The sequence below is a fragment of the Nerophis lumbriciformis genome, linkage group LG14 (genome assembly GCF_033978685.3).
Source record: "Nerophis lumbriciformis linkage group LG14, RoL_Nlum_v2.1, whole genome shotgun sequence".
NCBI classification, from domain to species: Eukaryota; Metazoa; Chordata; class Actinopteri; order Syngnathiformes; family Syngnathidae; genus Nerophis; species Nerophis lumbriciformis.
Window position 1 is genome coordinate 33346323 of NC_084561.2, and position 12786 is coordinate 33359108.

The 12786-nt window shown below is 40.7% G+C and overlaps 1 protein-coding gene across 1 annotated transcript in view; it reads right to left on the reverse strand.

The window, feature by feature from the left end:
- The window catches only part of LOC133616400 (solute carrier family 22 member 23), a 54390-nt gene that overhangs the window by 14388 nt on the left and 27216 nt on the right, over positions 1 to 12786 (reverse strand). Inside the window, exons 4-7 of the mRNA XM_061975600.2 lie at positions 10191 to 10377; positions 5721 to 5848; positions 2021 to 2123; positions 1486 to 1712 (exon numbers count right to left, since the gene is read on the reverse strand). Of these exons, the coding sequence (XP_061831584.1) occupies positions 1486 to 1712; positions 2021 to 2123; positions 5721 to 5848; positions 10191 to 10377 (645 nt within the window). The remainder of the gene's footprint in view (positions 1 to 1485; positions 1713 to 2020; positions 2124 to 5720; positions 5849 to 10190; positions 10378 to 12786) is intronic.

The following is a 12786-nucleotide window of genomic DNA, read 5'->3' on the forward strand; positions in this document are numbered from 1 at the left end:
ATGTTTGCAAATATTAGCTCATTTGTAATTTGATGCCTGGAACATGTTTCAAAAAAGCTGGCACTAGTGGCAAAAAAGACTGAGAAAGTTGAGGAATGCTCATCAAATACTTATTTGGAACATCCCACAGGTGAACATGCTAATTGGGAACATACACAACATATACATTGGGTATAAAAGCAGCTTCCATGAAATGCTCAGTCATTCACAAACAAGGATGGTGCGAGGGTCACCACTTTGTGAACAAATGCGTGAGCCAATTGTCGAACAGTTTAAGAACAACATTTCTCAACGAGCTATTGCAAGGAATTTAGGGATTTCACCATCTACGGTCCTTAATATCATCAAAAGGTTCAGAGAATCTGGAGAAATGTGACCTTCGATCCCTCAGGCGTTACTGCATCAAAAAGCGACATCAGTGTGTAAAGGATATCACCACATGGGCTCAGGAACACTTCAGAATACCATTGTTAGTAACTACAGTTGGTCAATACATCTGTAAGTGCAAGTTAAAACTCTACTATGCAAAGCCAAAGCTATTTATCAACAACACCCAGAAACGCCGCCGGCTTTGCTGGGCCCGAGCTCATCTAAGATGGACTGATGCAACGTGAAAAAGGGTTTTGTGGTCTGCGAGTCCACATTTTAAATGGTTTTTGGAAACTCTGGACGTCGTGTCCTCCGGACCAAAGAGGAAAAAGACCATCCGGACTGTTATAGGCGCAAAGTTCAAAAGCCAGCATCTGTGATGTTATGGGGTGTATTAGTGCCCAAGGCATGGGTAACTTACACATCTGTGAAGGCACTATTAATGCTGAAAGGTTTTGGAGCAACATTTGTTGCCATCCAAGTAACGTCTTTTTCATGGACGCCCCTGCTTATTTCAGCAAGACAATGCCAAGCCACATTCTGCACGTGTTACAACTGCGTGGCCTCATAGTAAAAAAAATGTGCGGGTACTAGACTGGCCTGCATGTAGTCCAGACCTGTCTCACATTGAAAATGTGTGGCGCATTATGAAGCCTAAAATACCACAATGGAGACCCCTGACTGTTGAACAACTTAAGCTGTACATCAAGCAAGAATGGGAATGAATTCCATCTGAAAAGCTTCAAAAATTGGTCTCCTCAGTTCCCAAACGTTTACTGAATGCTGTTAAAAGGAAAGGCCATGTAACACAGAGTGGTAAAAATGCCCCTGTGCCAACTTTTTTGCAATGTGTTGCTGCCATTAAATTGATAATTAGCAAAAAAAAAAAAAAGAAGTTTCTCAGTTCGATCATTAAATATATTGTCTTTACAGTCTATTCAATTACGGTAAATATAAGTTGAAAAGGATTTGCAAATCATTGTATTCTGTTTTTATTTACGATTTACACAACGTGCCATCTTCACTGGTTTTGGGGTTTGTAGTTAGCATGTCTCCTCACTTCAAGGACGCTCACCAATTTTAACAGTATAAATATATGTCTATATGATAACTCACGATTGAGCAAGCCTAGCTGCAGTAGTGATGCAAGGGCCGTGATGATCATGAAGGTTAGAAGCCCTCCACGTCTACCCATGAGTCCCACCATGGGACACAGTGCCAGGCAAGTTGCCACGGCGATGCCAGCCATTGTATAGTAGTCTGTGTGGCATAAAGCAGTCGGCTGGGCCTCAGGGTCCATCATACTTCGTGCAAAGCAGTGGTGGATTCCATAGCCGGTCAACCTGCAAAAAGTAAAAGACAGACACAACGAAAAGGCAATATTTGTTTATTAATTTATCACAATTAATTAATTACAGTCATGTAACAGACAACCGACCAGCTCACAGACAGACTCAAAAAAGAAGTAACTGTGGAGCAAAATGTATGCAAAATTGAAACACAAAGCTTATCCAAAACATGTTTCATCAATCGCTTTAAATGCTAAAAAAAAAAAAAAGTCACAAGTCCCCTTTAGCCTTGGACACCCTGGGCAAGACTGCGTTGCTACAATCCAAGTGGGAAGCAAAACAAAGTGAAAAAGCACACTTACGAGTTTACACAGAGCACTACAATGTTTTTCCACAGGTTCCTGGTGCTCATCATCTTCACAATGCAGGCTCTCTGGGGTTTCTTGTGCAGTTCTTGCTCCAGCTCTGGTAGGAAACATGACACTCACACCTTGAGACATTTTTCTTTTCAGAATGAAATGAGGCTGTGACCACTGAGAGACACAACTTTACTCTACCTAAGAGAGGCCATGGCCGCTTATAATTAGTAACGTAACTTCACTTTGACATCATCTATGTCTGTTCAGTCCCTCAGAGTTCAGTTGGTCGTGCAGTCTAAAGAAAATAATGTATATAAATTAGGGGTGTATTTATAGGCTGTTGGTAGAGCGGCCGTGCCAGCAACCTCAGGGTTCCTGGTTCGATACCCATCTTCGGCCATCCTAGTCACGTCTGTTATGTCCTTGACAGGCATGTCATTTGAACTTAATGAAAAAGACTGAAACTAAGCCGGGGGTCTTGGGGCCGCAGGTCCCCAGCCAGGTCCAACAACTTGTGTTCACATCCACAGAAACCACATTTAGCCTACTCAGAACCCTTACTAGTGTTCACTTCACAGCCACAGATGGTTCATCTAGTTCAGGGGTCGGCAACCCGCGGCTCCGGAGCCGCATGCGGCTCTTTGATCACTCTTTGATCATACTTGCCGACCCCCCCCCGATTTTCCGGAGTTCAGTGCCTCTCGCAGAAACCTCCCGGGATTAATATTCTCCGATTTTCAACCTTACATTAATAATTAAGGCGTACCATGATGGTACAGTATTTAGCGCACTCTACAATCTGTATTAACAGCGTGTAGCTCAGCCTTTTGTTGTATGCATCTTCTGCTTGCACATGTAAGTGACAGCAAGGCATACTTGGTCAACAGCCACACAGGTTACACTGACGGTGGCCATATAAAACAACTTTAACACTCTTACTAATAATGCGCTACACTTTGAACCAAAACCAAACAAGAATGACAAACACATTTCGGGAGAACATGTGCACCTTAACACAACATAAACACAACAGAACAAATACCCAGAATCCCATGCAGCCCTGACTCTTCCGGGCTACATTATACACCCCTGCTACCACCAAACCCCGCCCCCACCCCAACCCTGCTCCCCCACACATCACCTCCCCCCCTCCGTGCGTCGGTTGAGGTGGGCGGGGTTTGGTAGCAGGGGTGTATAATGTAGCCCGGAAGAGTTAGGGCTGCATGGGATTCTGGGTATTTGTTCTGTTGTGTTACGGTGCAGATGTTCTCCCGAAATGTGTTTGTCATTCTTGTTTGATGTGGGTTCACAGTGTGGCGCATATTAGTAAGAGTGTTAAAGTTTATACCGCCACCGTCAGTGTAACCTATGTGGTTGTTGACCAAGTATGCGTTGCTGTCGATTCCGTGAGCAAGCAGAAGTCCCGTACCACGTGTGGCTGGGCCGGCATGCTGGATGTAGTGGGCGCCAAATGCTATACTCTCACGGCACGTTCGAGAGAATAGTTGCCCTGAAATTCGTAGTATGCTGAAAAAATCGGGAGGGTTGACAAGTATGACGCTGTCAAGCGCCATTCATACCAACTCGAATTCCTTGGTTTATACATAGCACAAAGCAAAAAAAAAAACTTCCTATGCAGTGTCATTTCATTTTAAATTTCAAAAGATTTTTGTGGCTCCCATTGATTTCTTTGATTTGTGAAACTGGTCAAAATGGCTCTTTGACTGGTAAAGGTTGCCGACCCCTGATCTAGTTATTTATATTATTTACACATTTTTTTGGTTCATTCACACATCACTTTGGCATTTTTGCTTTGATGGCTCTGACATGAGCCTTCCTGGCAAATTTCTGAGCAGCTTGCATTTTCCTTTTTCTTTCTGATTTAGTGGATTCTGCCTTGGATTGTATAGCCAATTTCTGTCTCTTTGACTCCCTCTCCACTTCTAACTGCTCCAAATGCAAAAATCATAATGAGTACAAACAATGTTTATTCTATTAACAAACTTCCTTTATCTGAATAGCCATTGGTGATTTATAGCATGAAATAACAAATATTTTTGCAGTCATGTTGTTTATGTTTCAAAATGATTCAGCTATTCAATGTCAAAATATAAACAGTAGAACTAATGAACAAAATGTCAGCTACTGTCCTGTTCTAAAACACCAATGAAAATGAAATGTAGCATTTAGACAGGCTGTAGCAAAAGTCATCACATGTCTGCCACAACCATGTGTGTTCTTAAATGTGTATTCCACATCTTCCATGCTGAGAGCAGTTTTGATTTGGGCTTACATGGTAAACAATTAAAATGAATGTTTTGGGCATTGTTTTATCCAGACGCTTACATTTGTCCAAATGTGGTCAAGTAGACGCATTGTGGGTTTCCTGGACTTCGTCTACATCGCTAAAAGAAAAGTCTAAGGAAAAGAATCCCTCATCATGAAAATAAAGAAAACGCATTGAAATGATAAGGTGATAAATTAAATTGAACTTGAGAGAGCCAGCATGGACACAGAGCAGGAATGTCATTGTTTTGACTGCTCGAAGAAAACAACATCTTAATCTACGATTTGACTCCCTCGAATGGCCTTGATGCTATCAGGATCAGGCTGTTCTGAAAAACTCCCCCTAGGACTCCTCAATGATGGACGCTTTTGACCTTCCTTTTTTTCAATTACACCTGGTGTCGAACTTTGAGATCGGCCCCAGTCCACAAAAACTTTTCAACATCTCACCCAAGTTAATTGGGCATACATGCACGCACCGGCCCCTGCCCCAATCAACGCCTTCACCATTGCTTAACTCCTCTTCGGGGTTGTGGACGGCTGAGTAGCGCTTTATAGCGACAGCCGGCCTCAAATCCCCCCCCTCTGTTGCGAGTTGTTGTGATTAAATGTATCATCTTTATGTGTGCTATTCTATGTGAGGTTTTTTCCTTGGACTCAGTCTGGACCCCTCCCGAGGGTCCAGCCTTAGACTGATACTTTTTTTACTCTACCCCCTTTCCCAATGTCACCTTTTTCCCACCTTTTTTAAGGAGCGCCGTAAGTGGCTGATCCGTTGGCGGTCCCATCTTGTCCCCCCTTGTCTGCTCTTAGTGGGACTGTGCCGAAAATTTAATTTCAGTCCTTATGTGTCTTGTACATGTTAAAGAATGGACAATAATAAAACATCTTGAATCTTGTGTGTACTGTACTGTATACAGTGTGTATGTATATATATATATATATATATATATATATATATATATATATATATATATAATCTCACAGAAGTGAGTACATATTAATATTTCAACCATTTTATATCTTCAAAAAAGACAATACTACAGAAAGGAGACTTAGATAAAACATAGTCCGTGTACAGCTCAGAAAGCAGTAAATATATTGTCTTTTAGGGATCTCGGTGCATATTTTAGAACAGGGATATGCAACTTCTGTGTTATTCTATTTGTTACATCAATCAATTGTATTGCAGATGTTAAAACTCCCTCTGTAATTTATTTTGTAAAAGCTCCTGCAAAATCAGGCATTTAGGACCACAATATTCTCAAAACAAGGCCCAAAAATCCAGGGTCCTTAATGTTTCCCTCAATAAACTGCAGCACTAATTTAATTTTTAGTAAGCAGTACATCTTTACTGCTCGAAAGCTGTGCATTGAACTTTGTAGCACTGTTGACCCTGCCTAAAATATTGTTTTACCTGAAAGAACGCCGCTTGGTTCGCTTGTCATGTCAACTTGGTTCTTTCTTGCGATACGAAGCATCATAGCTTTTGAGCGTCTGTAGTGCTGGGTGGTCAACAGCCAGCGTAAAGACTCAGGAAAGATCCTGCCGAGAGGAAAAGAAACAGTACACAGGGCTTAACATTCTCTGTCAATTGCAAAAAATACATATAAAAAAACTAAACCAGATATTTTGAAGAAAAACAACAAACATCCAAATAATGTTCTTTGGTCACAGCGAGCTGAGATAGGCTCCAGCACCCCCCGCGACCCCAAAAGGGACAAACGGGAGAAAATGGATGGATGGATGGGTCACAGCGAGTACATGCTAGCCCAATGCTACTAAGTTACGGTATAGTCAAAACCTCAAACAGAGCTTATGCACAAGCAAGGCTAACGCCGCGCATTTCAAGCATTGCAGTATTAACAGAAGTGAGTGTGTTGTAGTTATATTTGAATGCAACAATGTTCTGGGGATCCACAAATTGGTCAGTAACGCATGTTATGTAGGCTTACTTTGCAAAACCCAAATGACGGAAACTACGTCACGGCTTGGCCCGGTTGAGAGAGCGGCCGTGCCAGAAACCTGAGGGTTCCTGGTTCGATCCCCCATCTTCCACCACCCTAGTCACATCCGTTGTGTCCTTGAGCAAGACATTTCACCCTTGCCGCTGATGGTCCGTGGTTAGGGCCTTGCATGGCAGCTCCCGCCATCAGTGTGTGAATGTGGAAATAGTGTCAAAGCGCTTTGAGTACCTTGAAGGTAGTTTATAACCCATTCACCATTTACCAGTTAATAGTAACAAAACCGATCAAGAAATTGTATTCCAAACCGAAACATTGTCCTGTGCAACTAACTATCCCTAAATAACCCAAAGATGAGATTGTCTCAATACAATTTACTGGACATGACTAAAAACCTCCTTGACTACAAACAAAAAGGACAAGATACGACTACCGTATTTACCAGACTATAAGGCGCACTTAAAATCCTTTTTTTTCCTCAAAACTCGACAGTGCGTCTTATAGCCCGGTGCGCCTAATGTACGGAATAATTCTGGTTTTGCTTATCGACCTCGAAGCAATTTTATTTGGTACATGGTGTAATGATAAGTGTGACCAGTAGATGGCAGTCAAACATAAGAGATACATGTAGACTGCAATATGATGGCAATATGACTCAAGTAAACAACACCAACATTTTATATGTTCCATTTAAAATATAGAACATTACACAAGGCGCTCAAAAATCTATCAACATGTTTTAGTACGACTTTGGTAAGCTATGAAGCCGCACCGCTTGATGGATTGTCGGCGCATTAAACATATGAGTATTATTATGGTATGTGTATAAGCTAAGACATTTTCTGCCGTTTTGTTGTACAATATTATGCAAAAGCAACTTTTCTTACCTTCTGGTACCTGCTGATCTGTATTTGGGATTTGCATAAATCCTGAAAAATTGTGCGCGTTCGCCTTTGTAGTCCGTGCCGACAACGTAGTCGATAAGCTTCTTCTTTTTCTCTAACTTCTTGTTATGTGACATTCATCCTCCGCTGTTGCCATTTCTAATATAAAGTAGTGTAAAGTTCTTACTTATATCTGTCAGTAAACTCGCCAGGAAAGCGCTAAAACATACCCGTATAGTGAGTTAAATTATTCACCCAAGGAACTTTAGTTATTAGAGAGTTCCGGTCGGACGGTTTTTCACGGGACACATTTCCTGTGTTGTTGTTTCCGGATGAGGAGATGCTGCTCCGTTATTGATTTAAGTAAAGTCTGAATGTCATTAAAACAGTTAGCTTCATCTTTTGACACTTCTTCCATTCCTGTCCTTGCACGCTACACCGCTACAACAAAGTTGTAAATAAGACGTAAATAAATAACATGTAAATAAAACGGCGCATCTGGAAGCGACTGTCAGAAAGCGGTTTGAAGATGATCTGTAAAACATAATCTATGCAACATTTTGACCAAAGAACCACCATTACATGTTATGTAGACCACAAGGAAGTATTTTCCGTTTAGAAAAAAAAAAAATAATAATATGACTCCTTTAATGCGCCCTATAAGCCGGTGCGTGTGTATATGAAAAAAGATCGAACATAGACCATTCATCGGCAGTGCGCCTTATAATCCGGTGCGCCCTATGGTCCGGAAAATACTGTACATACCAGCACAAAATAATATGTTGAAGTATATCAATTATGTGGTTTGAGCTTGTCGTCAAATTATTAGGTGATGCTTCAAGAAATGTTTTTGCAATGGAGTATCCTGGCACACCTGCAGCCTCTTCCCAATTGCTGGTGTTGAAAAGCGCTATGGCAGAACGATGCTCGATTGTTCATCTTTGTCAAGAACTGTGAATATTGTATCTTGTTCTCATCTTCCTGAAGTGTCTTCTACTGAGGTCTAATATTTTTGTACTTTTTTTTATAGCTTACTGTGTTTTCCGGACTATAAGCCGCTACTTTTTTCCCACGCTTTGAACCCTGCGGCTTATACAAATGTGCGGCTAATCTATTGATTTCTCTTTGCCAATGGCTAAATTATGAAATGGGTTAAGCAAAGAAATCAAACACTGTACTAAAATGATCCACTTTAAGCTGTTCAGACTTAAAGTGTTTACAAAGTGCAAGGAAGAAGACCCTATCAAAAAAGAACAACTGATTCATCTAATAAAGGATGAATAAAAACATCAATTACTTTTCTGTTTTGTTTGATTAGCCGTTTTACTGCAATGTTACAGGCATCGTGTGGAAACAATTGAAATACGTAAATAAACATTTACAAAATATTTCTATGTTAACGTCGCATTTTACAATGTACCGGTATAAATCTGCGACTTAATATACGAAAACATATTTTTTTCTTCTACTATTTAGTGGGTATGGCTTATATACCGGTGCGGTTTATTGTACAGAAAATCCAGCATATTAAGCTTAATTCTCCCACAGAGTCCTTGTCTTCCTGCCATTCTTGTTTCATTAAGTAGTTTTTTTTGTTGTTAAAACCAAAAAACAGCACTTGGTGTGAAATGTTAAACCAAACACTGTCTTTAATTACCGTATTTTCCGCACTATTAGCCGCACCTAAAAACCACAAATTTACTCAAAAGCTGACAGTGCGGCTTTTAACCCGGTGCGCTTTATATATGGATTAATATTAAGATTCATTTTCATAAAGTTTCGGTCTCGCAACTACGGTAAACAGCCGCCATCTTTTTTCCCCGTAGAAGAGGAAGTGCTTCTTCTTCTACGCAAGCAACCGCCAAGGTAAGCACCCGCCCCCATATAACAGGAAGCGCTTCTTCTTCTACTGTAAGCAACCACCCGCCCGCGTAGAAGAAGAAAAAGCGCGCGGATATTACCGTACGTTTCATTTCCTTTGTGTGTTTACATCTGTAAAGACCACAAAATGGCTCCTACTAAGCGACAGGGATCCGGTTCATGAAAAGACGCAATCTCTCCATCCGCACACGGATTACTATTTCACAGCAACTGCCTAAAGACTTTCAAGAAAAGCTGGCTACTTTCCGTGCATATTGTAAAAACAAGATAGCTGAAAAAAAGATCCGGCCAGAGAACATTATCAACATGGACGAGGTTCCACTGACTTTTGATATTCCTGTGAACCGCACTGTGGATACAACGGGAGCACGTACGGTGAATATTCGCACCACAGGGAATGAGAAGTCATCCTTCACTGTGGTTCTAGCTTGCCATGCTAATGGCCAGAAACTTCCACCCATGGTGATATTCAAAAGGAAGACCTTGCCAAAAGAGACCTTTCCAGCCGGCGTCATCATAAAAGCTAACTCGAAGGGATGGATGAAGAAAAGATGAGCGAGTGGTTAAGGTAAGTTTAAGTTTACGCGAAGAGGCCGGGTGGCTTTTTTCACGCAGCTCCGTCCATGTTGATATACGATTCCATGCGCGCCCACATCACGCTGGTTTTAATATATTATTAAAGTTTGACTGACCTATTTGACTGTTTTTTTGACATTCCTTTAGCGCAGTTAGATGCGGCTTACAACACGGGGCGGCTTATAGGTGGACAAAGTTTTGAAATATGCCGTTCATTGAAGGCGCGGCTTATAACCCAGGGCGCCTTATGGTGCGGAAAATACGGTATTCAGATATAACTATTCCAAAGCTATAACATCACTATAAATGGTATTAGGGACGTGGGACCTCTTAACTGCTGTTTTATAACATGTTCTGGTCACATGATGCACATACATTAAACACAATACTTTGCCTATTGCTTTTTGATATTCGTAGATATCCCACTGTTGCACAATTGGAACAGCAACAAAATGTGTTTCTGAAGCAAGTGAAGGAAAGAGAATAGGGTACTGTTTAGCAGAAATCGTATCCTGTGCTCAAAGAGGCTGTGTAGTACAGTATGTAATGTGTGTGAGGTACAAGCTGGTTCAGTGAACTCACCAAACGTAGGGCAGCATCAACACAAAGGGGCTTATTATTACAATCTGCAGGACCTGCCAGTCATCCCGATTTGGCCAGTTGCGACACAAAGCTGCCACCCCTGGCATCAGTAGCTGCCCGCCCACCATCAGGAAACTGGCCACCATGGTCATGGAGAAACGCCAGCCAGGCAGACAAAGCTCAACCCCTGAAATAAAGAGACAGCCAGAAGAGAAACATTGTCAGAAATTGTGACGATTAAAGTCATGTAGAAAAAGAAAAAAAAACGTCATGGGCCTTTATGGATTGTGCTCAAAATGCATTGAAAGACATGGTACCGAGAGATCCTCAAAGTTTTATAGTCAATAGAAAAATGTTGCAAAGATGCTTTGGTTGATGGCTGTCATTGTTCTCAAACAGTCTTGCTCAGATTTGGCAGACGTGTGTTTGTCAGTCTGTGGAATGAATGAGCTGAAATTCCGTCCATCCATCCATTTCCTGCCGCTGGTCCTTGTCGGGGTCGCGGGAGGGCTGGATATTATCCCAGCTGCATTATGAACTGAAATGATGCTGTCAATTGCATTTGTGAGAAAATGTGTTTTTTAAATTCTGTATTTAAAAAATTTAAAAAACAAATTAAATGTTTTTAAATTTGAATACAGTGTTTTCAAATTTAGTGAAATTCAGTGTCGAAAAATTCAGTGCAGACACATGCATTGCTTTAAAACTTAAGACCCACTGCTGTTTCAGAACCAACCAATGAGGTGTCAAGTTTGTAGTCACGTGACACGGGTCTTGCGAAGCAGCAAAGACGCAGCTTATGTAGCATTACTACATCAGACCATGCATGTATGTGCTTTAAACATGAGGAGGTTGCTGGGCATTGGTTAAAAACATTCTTAAGATGTCGTAAATAAGGATAAAACTCACAGAAATTACTGATTGACAGCTAAACCGTTATGACAGACCACCATAAAATGGAATGTTACAGTTTTTACTGAATAAAATACCCAGAATGTACATGAAAATAAAGAATGTTGGATTAACAATATTAGCTATGAGCAATAAAATATTAAGAACATATGAATGTCGCTCCTGTTTACATCCCAGACGCCCTCCCTCCTGGATTGACTTTTTTTTTATGATCAAGCAAAACACAACAAAAATGCAACAAACATGACAAAACATGTACTCAAAGTGTAAAAAACACTTTTCTGCTCAATTTTGCTTCCATGTCTCTCCCTGGCACTCGCATCTCGTGCTGGTTGCTCTGAAAAGAAACCTCGCTCACTCTTCGATGCCTAGTCTGCGTGGTGCTGCTGTGACAGAGTCCCCATGACAGTGGTTCTTAACCTTGTTGGAGGTACCGAACCCCACCAGTTTCATATGTGCATTCACCAAACCCTTCTTTAGTGAAAAAAATATATATACCGTATTTTTCGGACTATAAGTCGCAGTTTTTTTCATAGTTTGGCCGGGCTCCAGTGCGATTTATATATGTTTTTTTCCTTCTTTATTATGCATTTTCGGCAGGTGCGACTTATACTCCGGTGCGACTTATACTCCGAAAAATACGGTATATATTTTTTTCAAATTCAACAAAAAGTTGTATGTTTTTTTACTGGTGCACAAAATGATTCGTGCATGAACATCACCTTGTTCAAAGAACAAAACCAACACAGTGCATGAACTCACAACAAATTACACACCTTACACACATTACCATGAATTGATTAACGTGGACAAGTTGAAAAACTTATTCGGGTGTTACCATTTAGTGGTCAATTGTACGGAATATGTACTGTACTGTGTAAACTGTACTGTGTATTCTCTTCCTTTGCAATCTGCTAGTAAAAGTTTCAATCAATCAATCAAAAAACCTGCAAATCAGATGGAAAATTAGAGGGAACATTGTTTGGGGGTATCCAAACAATGTTTGGATACCGATAAGTCGGATGTCTCTTTACCTCCGTGGCGGAGGCTCCGCCGAACCCCTGAGGCCGACTCACCGGACCCCTAGGGTTCGATCGAACCCAGGTTAAGAACCACTGCCCTATGACTATCGTAACAACCAATATGTCACTCATAAGCGCAGATTCTAAACATTGGAATAGTTTGTTTTGTTCAAGACTAGCGGAAATTTGAAAATGGTACTGCACATCATATAGATGGCTGCGGATTTTTCGCCATTTCCCACAATGCATTGCTGTTGGCCATTTTGGAAGGCTTCGTTTGTAAATACGCTCGTTGCTGCTGCTATGACGACTTTGTGTTTGTTCTGCTCATTTAATTTCAGGAACTTTGTGGTTGGGGGGGTGTGGTTAAGAGGGGAGGAGTATATTTACAGCTAGAATTCACCAAGTATTTCAGATATATATATATATATATATATATAAGAAATACTTGACTTTCAGGGAATTCTAGCTATATATATATATATATATATATATATATATATATATATATATATATATATATATATATATATATATATATATATATATATATATATATGTATGTGTGGGGAAAAAAATCACAAGACTATTTCATCTCTACAGGCCTGTTTCATGAGGGGGGGTACCCTCAATCATCAGGAGATGATAAAATCTCCTGATGA